Genomic DNA, 18,445 nt, shown 5'->3' with positions numbered 1-18,445 from the left:
AAGAAAGAAAGGAAAGCAGTTCCACCCAAAGCAAAGCAAGAAGTAAAACAAGCGGCGTGGAAACAAATAAAAGACCCTATTTATCATTCATTCGCATTCTTTGTAATTTTTGAACATGGAAGAGATTCCCATTCCTTGTTTTCTGTGCAAGTCTATCTGGACAAATCATTCAGCTCACAGTCTCAGGAAGCATCAGAGCAACAACAAAAATAAATAGTCCATTTCAAACGGCTTCCTTGATTATGCCAGGATAAAACAAAAAAACAGAAGAAAAGGAAATGAAACAAAAACCTACATCTAGATTACAGTTGGCGTGTGCTATCTGAATGAATGTACAGTATGTGCATGCTGCTCTGAGTGCTAGAAGAGCTTGGCCTTCTTTTTCATGTCGTTGCGTTTCCACAGGGGAAGCCTGTCAAACTCCTGGATCTCCATTCCAAAGATGTCAAAGAACATTTCAGGTGCTAAGTGGCGCTAGAATTGAGAACAAAGGTGGAGAAAACAAAGGAGGGGGGGGGGGGGGGGGGGGTTGTTCGTGGTTAGCACCAAAGCCACAAAAAGGGTCACTGCAGAAATGACAAGAAGCAATCAGGTGGAAATCTGATACCTCCAGTCTGGTTCTGTCCACATCCCTGGGCAGTTTAGCTCTCCCTCTACTGGTTATCATGAGCATTTCATAGGGATACACCTTCAGAGGGAGACACTCGTCAGTCAAACAGGTCAAACCTACGAGCTCGGGCTAAACTTCACAAACCTGCAAACCGTTTTTTTTAATCAAACAAAGCTATCAAATTGTGATGTTATTGTAGTTCTGACTGTGACAGAGGGAACACTGGGTGGGAGAACAGGTATGTGACAGGAGGCTGACGGAGTGAGAGCTGGTTTTTAGGTCGTTGGGCAAATGCAGGGTGCCATAATGGTGCGCACACATTTTGTCAGTGTAGAAAACGTGCAATAGATTAGGTAAGGGCAAAAACATGAAAACGGAGTTATGTAACGGGCTGTATTTTTAGAGGAATTTAATGCGAACTGAAAAAAGAACTAACAGCAGTAATGTAGGCCAAGTATATCCACATGGGAATGATTGTCCTGCTTTTACTTTTCTAAATAACTTATCCCCTCTGTACAAGAAGAAACAGGCTAGTTGTTATTTTTGGCAGAAATGCTCATTAATAAGCAACTAGAAGTTCTTTGAGGCCTCTGACCAACTCATATCCACACAGCAATGTACAATGCCTTATATACTACGCAGTATATAGTGATACGAGTTGTTTGGATGACAATCTGGGCGTTGGATTCTCCACTGTATGCTGCATACAGTATCCAGCCACTTTAAGTCAAAGCGATGTGCAGATGAGCATGGAGAAGCCAGCATGCTAAGCGTGACTCGGCAGCTCCTGAAGCAGCATGCTAAATCATCAGGAACCCAGCTAATGTGAGTCTTTCACCTTCAGTAAAATCTCTTTTAGTTTCCTATTTCTTCCACCAATGTCCCCGTACCATGAGGCTAAATACAACATGCCAATTCATCCATTTCATCCTCCTCTTTTGGGCTGGTCCTTTTTTTGTTTCTGACTGAAATGCCGAGGTTAGACTATCTCTATATTAGCCGGAAAATGTGTCCTCATTCACAAGTTGAAATTACATAAAGTACCGGTTAGTGAACAATGTATAAATGTTTAAACATATTTCAGTGTAGATTACATTGTTGTCATCAGTACAAAAAGAAGAAGATACTTGCTTTTGGTTCCAACATATTAGGCATAGATACTCCCCTGTCCATCCTTGCAAGTGCTGCACGGCCATCCTTAATGTGCTAAAGAATAGAACATACACAAATGTAATATAGTGGAAGGGGACCGCAGGGTTAATGGCATGAATATGTCCACTAATGACTGTGGGCACAGTTTTCACTGGATGGAGCAAGTAGCTTGGATACTGTTCAGTATCATTAGTATTGGAGATGGGCAGTCATTGACACGTTTTCTGAATGTCTCTGTAGTATTGTTTTTTTTTCTATGGTGAATTTTAAAATCGAATAATTAAATGACACATTTAGCTTGAGTCGTTACATTGGTAAACACACAAAACAAGACATGAGGCGATGACTGTACATTGCATTTACAGTCCACTGGTTCAGCTACTGGGCAGTGCATGTTCGGGCATTTGAAATCACTGCACCACATGCCCTGTAGTTGACTTTAAATCCGGCAGTGATGCAAGCATGTGGCAGGAGTGGGCGGTGTGCATTCAGGGCAAGGTGCCTCTTGCAACCCATGAGCAAGCAAAGACATGATGCAAGGTGAGGAAGCATGCCATGTGGAAAAGCAGATGGGAGACATACCTGAAACTCTGCAGGACAACATGGGACAGAAAATGAGACTCACAGTTAATGGTTTTGCTGTCAAATCCCCTGCCAGGCTACTATCTACAACACTGTTGTCCCTGATGACACATTGTGTGAATCATTATGCAAACATTTCAAAATGCAGGTCCATTTATGTACACGTAGCAAGCCATTTCTGAATACTGATGCTGAATAGCTCTGGTGATATTAGCAAGAGATTTGCGTGGTGGCTACATTCTGGTAGCAGCTCTCACCTCTGCCTCCTCCACACATGTCGCCATAGCTGTTGTACTGGGTGAAGTCTGTTGACTGGGGCTGTGGGGGACACAGACAACAGTTAACATATGGGGATTTTGTTGCCGGTAAATCCTGTATATAATTAGCGTTTCTGGCATTGATGACAACTCATACTGACATTCTTGTTAGTATGAGTGAGCTCTCACCCGATGCAGCCCATTCCTTCCGTAGCCAGGCAGAGAGTTAGTTTTGGTCGGAGAAGTCAGATCTGAAACAGAAGTGATGCTCAAATTTAAATTTGGAATTAAAGAGACGTTGACTCGAATCAGGAACATTTACATGAACAGGGATGCTTCAAAATCACAAATTGAAGCTATTTCATGATCCAGACATGTTACAGCAGAACAAAATGCAGCGATCTACAAGTATGACAGAGCACAGACCTTCTGTTACAGTACACTGCTGACAACTCAAGAGCTGAAGAAGCTGCTCCGTACCTACCTGTGTCACAGTTGGTCTGTTTGGGGTCGTAGCGCTGGGCAGAGAGGCTACGTGCGTGACACTCCCTGATCTGCTCTTTCTCCATCTCCTCCTTCAGGATGAGCTTTCCCAAACCAGACTGAATCTACACACATTCAAATAATTCAATCGATCTATGACACAAACATTAAGGATACAAAGCATGCGTGTTTGGCTTTCATTTCAGTCACATGGCAGTCAAAGATACAGATGTTGAAATGAAGATTTAAGGTTATCTCACTGACCTTGCTGAGATGTTCCTCATGGAGCTGCTTTTTTTTCAAGGCCTCTTCCTCCTCCTCTTCTCTGGATCTTCGCCTCCCTTCTGGACCTATGGGTGCCATACACAAGCCCCAAATGTTACAAACAAACACATAAACACGCACACATAAAGACACATACACATCTCTGGAGGAAACCATGCTTCACATGTACTTTTATGTAGAGTACAACCAGATGAAATGCTCCATCCACAGTTCAAATTTAGAGAAGGACAGAAAGCTGTGGCGGGTTCATTTGGCTGTAGAGCAGTGAGGACTACACACGGTAATGAGCAATAGGTGGACGGAGGAACACAAATGTGAGACAGAGTTGACGAGACAGACAAATGGGGGGAGGGGGGGGGGGGGCTTATTGGAATATTTGGCTACACTGACATGACAGATGTTCACGCTTCATCATTCATGTCAAGAATTTACTGGATGTCAAATACACAGAACAGCACAATGTAAGCCAGACAGACAAAAGTTAGTTTGAAGTCAGTCTCAGTGATCTCTGTCCAAGTCATTTGTGGCACTATTGTGTAAAGCAAGTGCACCCATCATGTGCAGTAAAATGGTGAAACTGATGCTACCTCAAGCAGACAATAACATGGCAGCAACAGAAACCAAACAACGCTTCTGCTTTGTGCAAGCAAAACTTAAAGGCAAATACTGAAACGCCCGAATAAAAGCGTGAGCTCGGAGTGAAGCAGGGATGCAGTTAAAGCTTTTGGGGCAGCTGGAAAGGGAGAAACAAGAAGAGTTAGGTTGTGGTGAGGTGTCTGTCGTACCACTACAAGGTCGCAGTGCAAGCATGCCCATCAGGAGCCTACTGTACCTAATACAGCGGGAGAGCAGGGCCAACGGTCGCCCTCACTCCGTGAGCTGTCGTCCAGAGAGGGAGCATGGGCGGCGGGGAAGGTGGCGGATCTGATGATCTCATCAGCAGACTTGCTTTGACGTGCTATGGCATCTGTATCTACCATGGGAACTGATCTATCAGTGTCGGAGTCACGGTCTCAACCACAGGTAAACATTCTGAGCACCATCTGATCGTCAGACTCAAGGTTCATGTAACCCTGGGTAGTCCAGGTTTAAAATGAACGCTTACCACAAGATGTCTTTCCTAACAAGTCAGCGAATATTGGATTGAGAGTCAATGTGGTTTTAAGGATGTTTCAAGGATGATTTTAGTTACATCTTGTACAAGCAAGATTACACCTGTTGTGTGAAACACCATTCAGTTGTAGAAAAGTCTCAAACCAGCTGGCGTGCATGTACACAAGTGACATTTGCTTCATCCATTAACATATTTTTTTAGACTCATTTTAAAGCCGGACTATGTAACTTTTGAAGAAAAAAAAAAGAGAAAACGGATTCTTCAACTTAGGACTGAAAAGTTGAGTCCAATAAAACGCACCCTTGTTCAATTCAATGCGCTTTTGTTGCTACTGCCTTACTTGGTCTGGTAGGACCACAGTAGTAGCTAATGTTAGCTAACGTTAGCCAACTTCAGGTTGATTACAGTTTGCTGACTTTATCTCTGTTCTCTACTTGTGCTACTGTTACATTACATTAAAGCCTGTCGCAGATAAGTATTCGAATGGTTTCATCACAAATGTTGAAGATTGAGTAAACACATTGCTAACCAGGAGACATGTTGCTGTGTTGCCATTCAGATTGCCTTTAACGGAAATGACATCATTCTGTATTTGTCACAAAAGTTACATTGTCTCGCTTTAAGAAAACTCTAACATTACTCCTGTGACTTGTTTAAAACAACCTTCAGATCAGACTGAAGAGGATTGGAGACAGACTTCAAACAGTGCTCACACGGACACTGGGGGTGACTGAGACGAATACACTGTGAATACACTGTGAATTTCAGTTGATTAACGAAAGCGTGTCCAGAAAAGAGCTTGGCTCAATAACATATAACTACCTAGAGTATTACTCTAAATTTGTACTCAGACAGAGATTTTTTCCTTTCTGTTTTAACAGTAAAACAGGCTATACTGGAGGAGGAGAGGTACCGTGTAGTTTGTAGATGGGTGGTTTTCTGTAGATGTTGCTCCCCTGATCTGAAGACATTCAAATACAGACAGAAAAGACATTTACGGATCATACAGTGCCTCTACAATACAAAAATAGCATCTATTGTAAACATCTCAACACCAAGCAATTACACACACATCGGGATTACATTGAATTTCACCCGTTTTTCCTGGAATATGAAAGAAGAGGGGAAAAAGCAAAAGCTGATACTAAATGGAGTACAGTGACAGATCGACAAATAGACAGACAGATAGACAGACAGAAAGACAGATAGATATAGAAATAGACAGACAGACAGATATAGAACTAGACGGACAGACAGACAGACGGATAGATAGACAGTAAGAAGGGACGAGCAGTGACAGGGTGCGCTCCAGCTCCTACCTGGGAGGTGGAAATGTTTAGGGGTCTGAGATAGAGGCGGGGTGACCGGCCGGCTGTCGGGCCTGAGCGGGAGGGGGGAGCTCCGGCCACTCGGCGGGTCAGTGCCTCCAGTGAGAAGAACCAAGAACAGAACATAAGCAGGGATACTAATGGGGAACCACAGTCCGAACGGTGCAACACACAGGGACCAACGGGACCAGCTGGAGTCACTTTCAGTGAGTGGGAGACATTCTGGTTGCCTTTGAGAAATGCAGTAAATGGAGCACTATGCTATGTGCATGATGAAGATACAAAAGGCGGAGAAAACTAGCAGAGTTTAAAAAAGCGAAAGGGAAATGTGCTATGGGTTATGAACTATAATGTCTGTTCGTCTGTTGAATGATATGAATTTTAATAAGAGCTCACGGTTAAAAAGTTAATAACCCTCAGCATGCAATGGCAAAACCTCTCTTTTTATATCAGACTACAGCTTACTGGAGTCTGGAGACTCCTTCCGACAAGGAAAAAAACTCATCCATCATCCAACATTTGGGGAACTGTCAGTTTGGATATTGGATTTGTATTACTAGTATATCTCAAGTACATGCAAAGCTGCAAAAACACAAACACAAAGAGCCTGTCAGCTACTTTGGCAGACGTTGTGAAAGGCAAAGGTGAAGAGGTGCATGCTAGTTAGTGAAGAATCAGTGGCTGCATGGGTTTGACCATTCAGGATGGATGGCAGATATAGTCTAATCAGAAATGGCGCTGGATCCAGAATGACAGATGGTGGCACTGGCGGGGAGGTGGCTTTTCAGGTGACGATGGAGATGATGTGTTGCCTTCGGGGGGGGGGCAGCGGAGAGGAGTGGAGTGGGGCCCTTACCTTGGCTATGGGGGATGAAGTGGTGTCTGAAAGGGGAGGTGGGGCGGGAGTCACTATTTCTGGAGCCCACACTGTTACTGCACAAGGAGGAGCAGAGCTTCTGCATGCCTGTCAGAGCCTCTGCAGGGAGGGAGGGTGTGGGACAGGGGACAAAACCCCAGGACCACGCAGCAGAGGTGGTCAGTGTGGGGAGGAGATAGAAGGTGAGAAGGTGAGGGACGAAAGAAAAGGAGGATATACAGGAATCAAATGCTGTAAAAAAGGAAATATAAGACACCCAAACTGAGAGGTAAGGAGTATTTAAGATGAACAGTCAGAAACGAGGAAGAGTGTTACACTTTAAAATCAAACTTTTTAATGGAAACAATAGACAACTCTGAGAAACTGTGTTGTTAACAGGCGCACATTTAACTTTAAGGTTGTTATTCTGCAAAAAGGATGGATTGCCCATCAAAGCAAAACGGATTAACATAACAATCCAAAGTCAATTTTGGCAAAGTTCCCCTTTAAAGATGTAAAACGATCAGAAGGAGGGAAGTGAGAACTTTAAAGTGGAGGGTCAGTGAACTCATCCAGTGTTTCAACTGTCACCTATACCTGACCAGTAAAGATCTCACCAATCCACCTGATAAAAAAACACAGATTTATCATAAACTATGGAACACTATACATGTGTCCACACACACACACACACACACACACACACACACACACACACACACACACACACACGCTCACCTGGTCTGTGAAAATGCTGCGGTGACCGTGACAAGGTGGGGGTGTAACCATGTCGATTATAAACTGGTGATCCTATGGAGCCCTGACTGGTGGACCTTTGGAGGATGCGTTCCCTCCTGTCGTAAGAGCCCTGACACACACACACACACACACACATACACACACACACACACACACACAGGTTATTACTCAAATTGAAGGCATTATTGAGACATTATATGCTGCATTTAAATCGCATACAGGGGACAGTTAATATGACAAAATGATATGCTCACCTCACCAGATGGGGTTGGCGACATGTTTCTTGAGCACTAGAAGAATCAAAGAAGTCTGAATTATAAGTTAGTTGTTAAAAGCTTTTTTGTGAACAAGACAGAAAGAAAGAGCCCAGAAAGCCAGACATGAATATCATTGCAGATTTAGGATAATTCATCATGATCAGCACACGGTGACGTATCTTACCCTGTCATCGGGTAAGGGGGAACGCTCCCTCCTGGCAGTGTGGAGCTGAGAGAGACACAAGAAGTTCAGTACTGCATAAAGGCTTTCAAACACAGCATTACTTGCCAACAGCAAAACAGAGGATCATTTGAGGAATATTTATCTTAATGCACAGCACTGTATGTGCATAAAGATGACATGCATGCAGGAACAGTTGCATGCGGTCTGTGTGTTTACCTCTCCCACACTCTCTCCTCTCTCCTCTCTCTCAGCCAGGGAGGTGGTGTACAAAGGTTCATAGGTAATAAGGTCAGGACGCTCAATGTCATAAATGGCTTTGACTTTTGGAATGGCAGCTAGGTCTCGGTAATCAAGGATCTCGTTATCGACTTTTGCCTAGGGAGACAAATAAAGACAAAGATGCACACACACACACACACACACACACACACACACACACACACACACACACACACACACACACACACACACACACACACACACACACACACACACACACACACACACACACACACACACACACACACAAGGGTAAAGGGGGTTTACGAAGGTTCAATTGTCAAAAGAGGCCGTTATAAAAAAGGGAATTTGTGACTCGTAAGACAGAACCAGAACAATCTATTTAGACAAATATAAGTCCATAACAGTTCTCACATAGATCGTGTGACCCGGTGAGCCAGGTATGCTTGAACCAGGTCTGGAACAAATACTCTCGGACGATGACCTCGTAGGCTGCGAGAAAAGAAACACACACAAGTGGATGTTAGTCCCAACAACGTCTGTCAGGCAATCAGTCTCCCGTGAGCCACAGCCCCCTGGCATCTGCACATCACCGTGGTTATTACCCAAAACACTCCAACATTACACCGTTTGGCTTTTATACTGTATGAGCGATGAGAGGGGATTGACAAACCCTGTATTGACGTTCCATTAATAACATGAGGTACTTTGAAATACTAACATGTGATTTCATGATTGGGTCATTCATTTGCAAATTTGCAAATTTGCAAAGTGAATGAGTGCTTCACGCTGTGATTTTATGTTCTTAAGAACCTCATGCTTGTTTATGGGAAATGGAAATTTTGGATGGCAGCAGCAGGTCTGAGAGTTCAACGAGCTTTTCACCTAATTGGTGAATGGGGGATTTGAAAAAGCCAAATTTGTCACCAAATGTGCGCATATCTTTGTTGCATGCACCTTTGATATGAGCGCAGATTAAGGCGTTAAAAGGACACGACTGAATGGCTCCGTATGACACACAGAGGGTGCACTGCAGGCTGTCTCCAGCATACAGTGCACCGTGTCCTATGTACATGGTGGAACACAGGATGATGCCATCTCATAGCCAACAGCGAATACAGTACCTGCCTTTCTGATTTTTGGAGGAATAAGAGGGACGGAGGCAATAGCTGTGGAGGAAGGGAGAGGGGGGTTCACAGGAAATCACACGAGGGGTTGTGCCTCTCCAGCCCGACTCACAGTTCACACATACATCAACATGTAAATATGCAAATGAACAAATACTTGTACACGCATGCAACACACACACACACACACACACACACACACTCCTAACACCGCCTCAATAGGCAAATGATGTAAACCATGGTAGGTTAAGGTTTAACAGTTCATCGAGGGAGCGGGAACAGCCCATGCAGAATCCCTCGTTACATATTCCGAATTTCTATCTTTTCCAGGAAAACTTTGTCATGAGACATGAACAGAAAGGTGCTTTCAGTCAAGACAAAGTCATGGACAATGGAGTCAGTGACGGCCAAATTCCTACCCGCTCCCTGTGTCTCTCCTCTGTTCTGGTGGTGTTCTTGCAGCCGGGATGCCACACTGTTGATCCTAAGGAGAGAAAATGCATTCAGAACAACGTATGGAAATAGAATATATTCACTTTATCGAAATGCATTTTGCAAATATGACTAAATATGATCCAAAAGTGTGTTTGAAAGGAGACACGATAATATCCATATTCTGTACAGATGGGGGACAAATGGGTTATTACATGGGTTATTAACAGACTTGATTAAAGGCTGAAAGAAAATTGTGCAAAAGACTATTTCAATTCTTGCACACTGTCAGCATGAGGTGTCTTGAAAATACAAAATTTCGTGCATTTAGCTACATCAAGCAGCTCAGTGGCCAGTTTAAGTCGTGCACTTATTAGGTTGCAGAGTGTGGACTGGGAGCTGGAGAGCTCAAGGAAAAACCTACATAAACGAGTGGAGACACAAATGCACATGCACAACACGGGGGTCACTGAATGGTATTAGTACAAAAATAATGTGAGCCATATGCCATGGCCTTTGCAGTCACCAGATCTCAACCCAACTGAACCCCTACGGGAGATTTTAAAGTGACATGTTCGACAGCATTCTCCCAATATGTCTTTTGAAAGAATTGTGTAAATCTCTTCTGTAGTTTCAGAGATGTATAGGACGGGCATAGAAGGACTTCTGTCAGCTTGTGGTGGCCAGACCACCACAGACTGCACCTCACTTCACTTCACTGCACTTTAATCGCTACGCAGCTAGAGTTGGTGGAATTTGTTTCCAGTGCAGCGTGGAAATGAACTCTCAGTACACAGTGCGTCAGCAGCACGGCATATAAGCAGACAAATCACACAGAAAATGATCATAAGAAAATAAAAAGTATGCCATTTTATACCCATGCCGACGGGTTTCACACCCCTGAGAACATATTCAAACTACAGAGAAGCATGCCATTCTACAGATTCTGTCAACCAAAGTTTTCATGTGACGGCGATAATGCAGGAATGTCCGCTCACCTTGCAGATACATCTCTTCTCCTTCTGTGAACATCTGATTGCACCTACTGCATCTCGCACAGCTAGGGTGGTAGTGCTTATCTCCTGCCTGGAAAACACAGAGCGCACAGAACAGACATGCCGTCAGAGGAAAATGAAGATCAATCAAGTCTGCATTGAAGCGAAGAGCTGCGACTTCCAGGAAGTAAACCCAGAGCTCTACCCGCTCCCAGCCGCATCTCCCTCCTCTAACATCCACATCCTGTTAGTGCAATGGATAGTTTCATCAGATCCAGTGTAACTGCTCGCTCTTCCGTCAAGAATAACTGCTGATGAAATTGCACAGTGGGCAGCTGTTGGTGAATATGTTTCCCTGAGACTCGTCTGCAGGGTGAATGTAAATACGGTGTTTCTTAACAGCTGATGTGGGAATGTGAAATCATGTATTCCAGTCATGTTCTCTTTCAGTATTGAACAAATTGAAAGATTGTTGAGTTATTATTGAATATGTTCCCCATGACACCTGCCTGTTTGACACAGTCAACCCGCCTTCTCTACCTGAGCGTTGCTCTGTGTGATAACCTGCATAATGCAATCCAATAAAATGATCTGCTGGCTAGAGCACCTGAATTCCATCTCCATTGACGTGGCACTTTGCATGCAGAGAGCACCACTAAAACGCCGATGTGACTTTGACCGGGGGTGATAAAACACCCAAAAGAAATTGTGCCTGCTGTATAACAACCCTCGGTAACGTTTCAGCTGGCAAGTGAACACTCGTTGAGGCCGAGAGATATGGAGCCATTGACTAACATTTGCATTTTCACATTTTACAGAGCAGCTATAGCAAGCACTTTACAGCACCTTCCACTCAATAGTCTCCTCACATATCTCTCTCCCTCTCAGGGATAATAACGGTACTTATGCTATATGTGTAGTTTAAATGCTCTCCTTATTTCTCTGAGAATTTAATAGCTGCATTAATTAACCCTGCATTAATAAGCCATTCACATTGCACACCCAGAGCAGCAGGTATGCAAACCCATGGGTCTTGGGCCAGTGATTGGACTATCAGACCGACTGCTGTGGCTTTGGCCCCGCTGATCTATTGGCACAGGGGTGAGACGTCGAGGCCTTTTCCTATTGTCATGACGACCTGCCTTAGTGCTGGATTACTGTAAGCCTGGCTGGCTGGCTAGCAGTGACATTTTCATACCATTAAATGACACACGACTCAGCGTCTGAGTAGATCACTGTCTGCAGAACAGACCGGCTAGAACTTGTTCAAGAGACCAGTGATCACAAAGAGTGTGGGTGACGTTTTACATGAACAACGATGCAAACAAGAGTTTCATTACAGCTGCATGACGTACAGTATCATTGAATGCTGATCGCTTCCTGAACATCAGATCACATTTGTTTTTTTATTTAATATTGATGTAATTTGTCGCAAAGTGAGCTTGTATGACCGTGTGCAAGATGTGTATTTAGGCAGCGTTGGAAAGACATATAAATCTACTTAGAATTAATCTTTTAGTTGAATACAATCATGCCAAGAGTCTCTTTGGCTCTGTGACGAAGAGACTACACCAGAGATTATCAAACTACATTTCACAATTCCACTCCAAGGCTTCATCCTGTGTCTCAATGAGAGGCAGAATTTAGACATTACAACTAACTCTCTGTTCATCCACATAACGCAAACTTGAATTTGAAACATTAGGTATACCTCCCAAATGTATCTGCTGTTATTTTAGTCCTTCAATTAAGCATAAGTACTCAAATTCAAGTGAAAGTATTTGTTCACTCTTTGAAACGTACCTTAGGCAGGATTCTTATGAAATCCAGGTGCAAAATTGAATCTGTTTACAAAAGCATATTATAAATTCCACATCTGGCTGCACAGAGAGACATCGTCCTGTCATAGCGAGCCACTCAGAGGGATGTTGAAGCTGAAGAATGGGATGTGTGTGTGTGTGCGTGTCTTACCTCTAGCACCTTCCCTGTGATGAACTGATGACACGCCTCACACTGAACTCCAAAATGGATCTGGTAGTCCTTCTCACAGTAGGGGGCGCCGTCCCTGAGTGGAGACAGACAAATCTAAGCAGCGGGGACTTGCCAATGAAATATCATATCGTGTGTGAACCTCATGCAGGCCTGAATTCGACCAGGCAGCCTGTAATTACAGTGGATATGAGCTGCTTACTTGCTGATGTACTCGCCAGTCAGCACTTTGCTGCAGGCCTTACACTTAAAGCAGCCCAGATGCCACTGTTTGTCCAATGCTAGGAGAGCCTGTCCGTTCTTAATGTCTCGACCACATCCTGCACAGTCTGCAAAAAAGCAAAAGTGACATTAAGTTATGTGTTGTCGCAACAAAAACTACAAGCAAGTACAAAAAGAAGGGAAGGAAATGTTAGTGGAGAGAATTAATGCTCGAGTGAAGGTTTGTTTCATTTAACCCGAGGAGAAATTATTGCATTAGAGGAGACTGAGAGGCTGAGAGGAGTTGGAAGAGGAGGGGGTTTTTGAGGGCTGCACATTCCCTGTTGCATTATTTAGCAAGGCCCGTCTTGGTGTTATTATTCATAAACATGGCTGGTCCAACACAAGGCTGCGTTTACAGAGAAGAGGAGAGAATGAATGATACCCCTTCATCATTCAGTCTTCAGCATAACTGGGTTGCAGGAAAGGTCCTTACAAAGTATTTTCTCCACTGCGATGTGGAACTGTTGAGTAGTACCAACTGTTTTACACACTTCACCCGTTTTACATTTTCCCTCCTTTTCCCAAAATGCAGCCTGACATTTTAGGTCTGTAAACTTCTGGATCCCCACTCGTATTGAAGGTGAAGTTGTATTCGTTTGAACAGTGTTTGGCTGCACAGCACAAGTTACAACTTACCAACCAACAAGGCTGCTGCTTGTGAAGGGGTTAACGTTCACAATTCCATCGATACAGCAGTTTAAATAGAATTTATGCTAATAATGTGTGAGCAAGCTTGATTTATGTAAACTATTCTTTTAACTATCACAGTTAAAATGACTGGCCACCAGCTACATTAAATGTCAAGCATGAATCATACCTGTAAGCACCAAACTTGACTGAAATTTTCCAGATATTTAAATCCTTCAACGAATCCACTTTCGCTATGAATCCTACTGCAAACTTCCCAATTCTGTGTGGAAGCCACAATGGCATCGTGTGAAAGCGAACGCCTTCCTGTGCATTCAACCTGTGTGTATGTACTTACTGCTGGAGCCCAGGATGTCCTTTGGTCCCGGAGACATGGGCTCGACGCAGTACTGACACAGGCAGTCCTTCCCGTTGAAGGTCACCCTGTCCCCAGCGGGGAACGGTCGTCTGGAAGAGAGGTGACAGGAAACAATCGGTCGACAAGACGTGAGTGGTGGCCCAGAGGTAAGTGTAAGGGTTTATTAGCCGTGGCTGTCTGATGGGGCTTAAGATGACAGGACTTGATGATGTGGATGTGTGTCAACACTGTGTCCCTGAGGAGGACGTTTAGTCAGATGACTCAGATGTGACACACAGCCTGGAATCCCTGTAATCCCCTGGAATCAGCCTGGACTATACACAGTCTCCTGGAATCCCTGCCATCTGATTGTTTGTCTGTCACTTCACATGATTACTGCTTTGGAAAGCAAGCATTAAGATCGCGGTAACTCTTCATCAGCTAATGTAAAACGGGTCTGAGTGCCTTACTTGCAGATGGTGCAGACGAAGCAGGCGGGGTGGTAGGTCTTGCCCAGTGCGGTGACCACTTCCCCCTCCACAAAGTCCCCACAGCCATTGCAGCGGGTGCCGTGCATGCGTTGGTAGTCCAGCGTGCACAGATACTCTCCATTCTTCATGAAGAAGCCCCCCTGGGCGAGGTCACAGCCGCACACTGTACGGGACACACACATTGGCACTTGCGAGTCAGGTCATTTAGTGCTCTGCCCTTATCAAGCCACCCATCCCCTTCCACGCATCAACGGCTTTGTTAAGCCCTAGTCCGTGTAATCCTGAGTGGCTGATTTCATGAAATGGATGCTGAGAAATTCATTTGAACAGCTGTGTGCGTTGCAATGTGAAGCGTAACGTAGAAATCCTTTCATCAGCGTTTACGGTCGTGAAAAAAAAAAGACCGTGTCCCGATGAAGGAACTCTGCAATGAGGGCTCAGGTCGATAATTCAGCACGACCACAGCGAGGTCTTTTCATTGTTGGTGTGGAGGTAGTGTTCAATGAAACAACAACTCTACAATTGTCTAGCTCAGGAAATGGCCTTGATGTGTTTCTGAAGATAACTGGCTCTGAATACTCCGAGTACTACGCTGTCATTCTCCAACGAGCTTCCTTCAATTCAAATATAACCTTGACATCTACACAAACATGAACGACTGGATGAGGCAGAAATAGTAATTGGGGAACAATTGAAAAGATGTGATGAACGATTTACCACATTGGAGTAAATATAGAATTCAAACATTCCAAAATGGCTTTCATCTCTGTGATTTCAAGCACAGACACGGATTCATGGCTTTTCACTTTTTGGTTGGTCAATCATTAAAGAATTTCATGAATCATTAAAGAATTAAAGAAATCATGGCTTTGAAAAAACTCTTATTTTCCATGTCACATTAAAACATTGTCGTAATCTTCCCATTTATCAAGAATCACTGACTGCACATGTGGTGTTAACTCCACATATGTTTTAATCACAATTCAGACTCGGTACGTCTGTCTTTACATTATTTCCACCACATATGAACTGTGAGATCCAACGTTCCAGCACCACGGAGTGAGGCTGGGAATCTAACAGCCCTTTGGAAATGCCACAGCTAAGAGGGAAAATATTTTGATGTTTGAGATGACTCAACCTCATCGTTCTTATGTAATGAGACACGCTCAATCCTGGGGATGAATGTGAGCGGGTGGGACAGAGAATCACATTTAATTGCATTCGGGCTCACGGGTGACGAGATTAGCTTGTAAACTATCCGAGTCAACAGAAAACCAGCAGTGGAGATTTGGTGGCCTTTGTCCAGCCACCTCAGCTTTTCAACAGATGCATGCCATTACATTAAATGCCTTTTTGGAAACTCAAGAGGGTCAACTTAGGAAATTGAAATGAAAGTGTGAATTAAGAGGTTTTGCTTTTTGTACAAGCTAGCCAGAGCTTAACCCTGGAACACCGATTTTTATTGATTTTGTTATGTCTTAACTATACACTACTGGTGCGTTATACAATGGGCAGTGTGAAATGTGTTTGTTGGCCGGTGGCAGTCTTTTGTAAGTACTGTAGGTACTGTGTGTGCGGGCATGTGGACTGGCGACAGTCTGTGTATGTAATGTATGTGTGCAATATGTTATTTGTATTGTATTGTTTTTTTAACAGCTGGCACTGTACACTGTATGTATGTTTCCAAGACAAATTTCCTTCGGGACAATAAAGTCTATCTTATCTTATCTTACATTTCAGGGAATGAGATAAACATATGCAAAAGGCGTCTGTGTGGGATTTGTATGCCACGGGGACAATATGAGTGTCGATATCCTCAGTCGACCTGTTGATCATGGTATTTCTAGTCCTACAAGTTGGAGACTCAAAACAGCACATGTATAGTTAGAGCAAGGACTAAGAAAGCGTGACTTTTGGCTCGTACTGCAGTCCTCCTGTCTCGTGTGCACAAACACTTTTAGAACCACTGACTCTCTACGAGCATGTTTATCCACGTGTAAAGGACAGAATTAGGTGCTAATCTCAGTGTTTGCGTGTGTTATTCTGAGCCCTTGGAGAGCTTATAACAGTGCTCCAGTTACAGATGAACTACAAGGGCTTCGGCGAGGCAGGTTTAGCCTGCAAGAGTGAGACTGCTTGGTCGGCCGTGGGCTGCTACATCGTAATCATGCCAGAAATCCATCAGTAATAAGGATAAATGCAGGAGGATTTGCACCGTCACATGTCATAGCAGTCTGAATGGTACTATAATTTAAGTATGTAGGTCTGAGAAGAGAAGATGAGTCATGCCACCGGCCGTCGGAGGAGGATGGGAAGGACTCTGTGGCCTTTAGGGACTGCTCCTATCCAACTTCCTGTGATTGGGATGCTTTTTGGGACAGACAGTCGGGGAAAAAGAATCATTTGTTCAGCTGTATTTTTGCCATTTTACCTAAAGGGTCACCACACTTCTGACTCCTCTATACCTGTGAACTGTCATTCTACATCATAGGGGAAAACAATCAGCATTTGGCTGCTATACTGAATGAAAGGAAGCAAATATCCTACAGTATGAAATTAGCAATGAATTTAAAAATGTTCCACCTTAGTTGCCAATGTTCACACGACTCCCACATTTATCTTTTCCAATTCAGAAAAAAAACCAAGCCGTCTGTGGACTCATTTTTAAATTGTAAGCGCATAACATATTTACCGAAGACCGGCCTTTTTGGATCATAATATCAGGGTTGTCTCACATGGAGTAAAGCTGAGCCAAATCACACGCAGCAAATACTAGTGAAAGCCATTCAACTGTATTTAATTACATAAAATGACAGTACCTTTACAGGTGAAGCACTTGAGGTGGAAGTGCTTGTTCTGCACCCGCAGCACCTCGCCCTTACATGGCTCGCCACACTTGTAGCACTGAATCAGGGGCTTCTCTGTGGAGTGGTGGTGTGTGTCCTGCCCATGAGCCACTGCAAGAGAGGAGACATGGAGACATTAGCATTACTATCGGGCTGTAATGTTGACGAGTCATCGTGGTCGCTCCATGCGGTTTGTGGAACATTGCTTCTAGGTTGTGTTTTTTTGAAGTTCTCTTTATCCGAGGACACGCTGTGAATCTGAATATGCAACATCACACAGACTCCAGAGATAAAGACCAACTGCTGAGAGCCTGTCAGGGTAAAACAAAGAACAACATTGAGCAGGACAGCACAACTTGGGGTTCACGGCCCAAATGGGCTCTCTGGAGAGCAACAACCTAAATATAGTCTGTCTTGATCAGTGGAGGATGGAGAAGCAAAATGCTGAGGGGAGCAGGGCGTGGTAAATGGAACACTAAAAGGGTATTGATAAAATCCGTTTCGCCATTGAGTTTACTGTAATTTCATCCTCAAAGGAAAATATCGTGGGCCATTTGCTGTCTGTGCCTTGATTATTTTCCCAGTACATAATATAATGCACTATATCATGTATATATTTATATATATATATATGGCTTCTTATTGCCACGTTTAGAAGTTTTAGTGTCAGACGCAGCTTTTTATCATCTCCTGCCCCATGCTTCTTGGGCTGGTTAAGTGCTCCGTTCTTCCCTGTGGATGTCAAGTGCTTGACATTAAGCAGAGCATGGCACTCAGCTCAGATAACGATAAAAACAGAGCACGCTAAATGTTTGCTGTGATATGAATATGTCACTCTGTAGCATTTGCAAATGAGTGACTGAAACAAATAGCGGTTGTTAAATTCCTTCCTGTAAAGGCCTTTGTATTTCCAACAACACTGTCCGTGTAGAATACGAGGACAACAAGAATAAGGTAAGAATGTGACGTAGAAAAGCAACTTTGCACAAGAATCAGTCACAGCCCCGCCGGCAGCTTTGCGAGGCTTTACTTAGGCACAGCTGTGCTTAGGGCTGACGTCAGCATGCTAACTTGCTCACGACATTGTTAACGTGCTACCTTAGACTTTATTGTCCTCGAGGGGGAATTTCTCTCCACAGCACTTTGTACATCAGACAATAATATGTACAACAGCACAACAGTAATACAATGACAGACAACGGTACACAC

The 18,445-nt window shown here is 43.8% G+C and overlaps 1 protein-coding gene across 1 annotated transcript; it reads right to left on the bottom strand.

Annotated features, from left to right (window-relative positions):
• Nucleotides 1–1,712: 1,712 nt before the first annotated feature.
• ablim1a (actin binding LIM protein 1a) lies at nucleotides 1,713–17,347 on the bottom strand. Its single transcript, XM_079280949.1, has 23 exons — nucleotides 17,210–17,347; nucleotides 14,370–14,553; nucleotides 13,900–14,009; nucleotides 12,853–12,979; nucleotides 12,633–12,726; nucleotides 10,665–10,752; nucleotides 9,654–9,718; nucleotides 9,232–9,276; nucleotides 8,522–8,599; nucleotides 8,084–8,242; nucleotides 7,868–7,912; nucleotides 7,681–7,716; nucleotides 7,406–7,535; nucleotides 6,668–6,787; nucleotides 5,803–5,907; nucleotides 5,397–5,444; nucleotides 4,202–4,381; nucleotides 3,349–3,434; nucleotides 3,086–3,209; nucleotides 2,791–2,852; nucleotides 2,602–2,662; nucleotides 2,345–2,352; nucleotides 1,713–1,816 (listed from the first exon to the last, which is right to left on the bottom strand). Exons 2-23 carry the CDS (start codon nucleotides 14,516–14,518, stop codon nucleotides 1,715–1,717), a joined length of 2,022 nt encoding a protein of 673 aa, XP_079137075.1. The 5' UTR covers nucleotides 14,519–14,553; nucleotides 17,210–17,347; the 3' UTR covers nucleotides 1,713–1,714.
• Nucleotides 17,348–18,445: the final 1,098 nt, after the last annotated feature.

The sequence above is a fragment of the Melanostigma gelatinosum genome (genome assembly GCF_949748355.1).
Source record: "Melanostigma gelatinosum genome assembly, chromosome: 12".
In the NCBI taxonomy this organism is placed as follows: domain Eukaryota; kingdom Metazoa; phylum Chordata; class Actinopteri; order Perciformes; family Zoarcidae; genus Melanostigma; species Melanostigma gelatinosum.
Note: the sequence above shows the minus strand (reverse complement) of the source record. Positions and strands in the feature narration are given on the sequence as shown.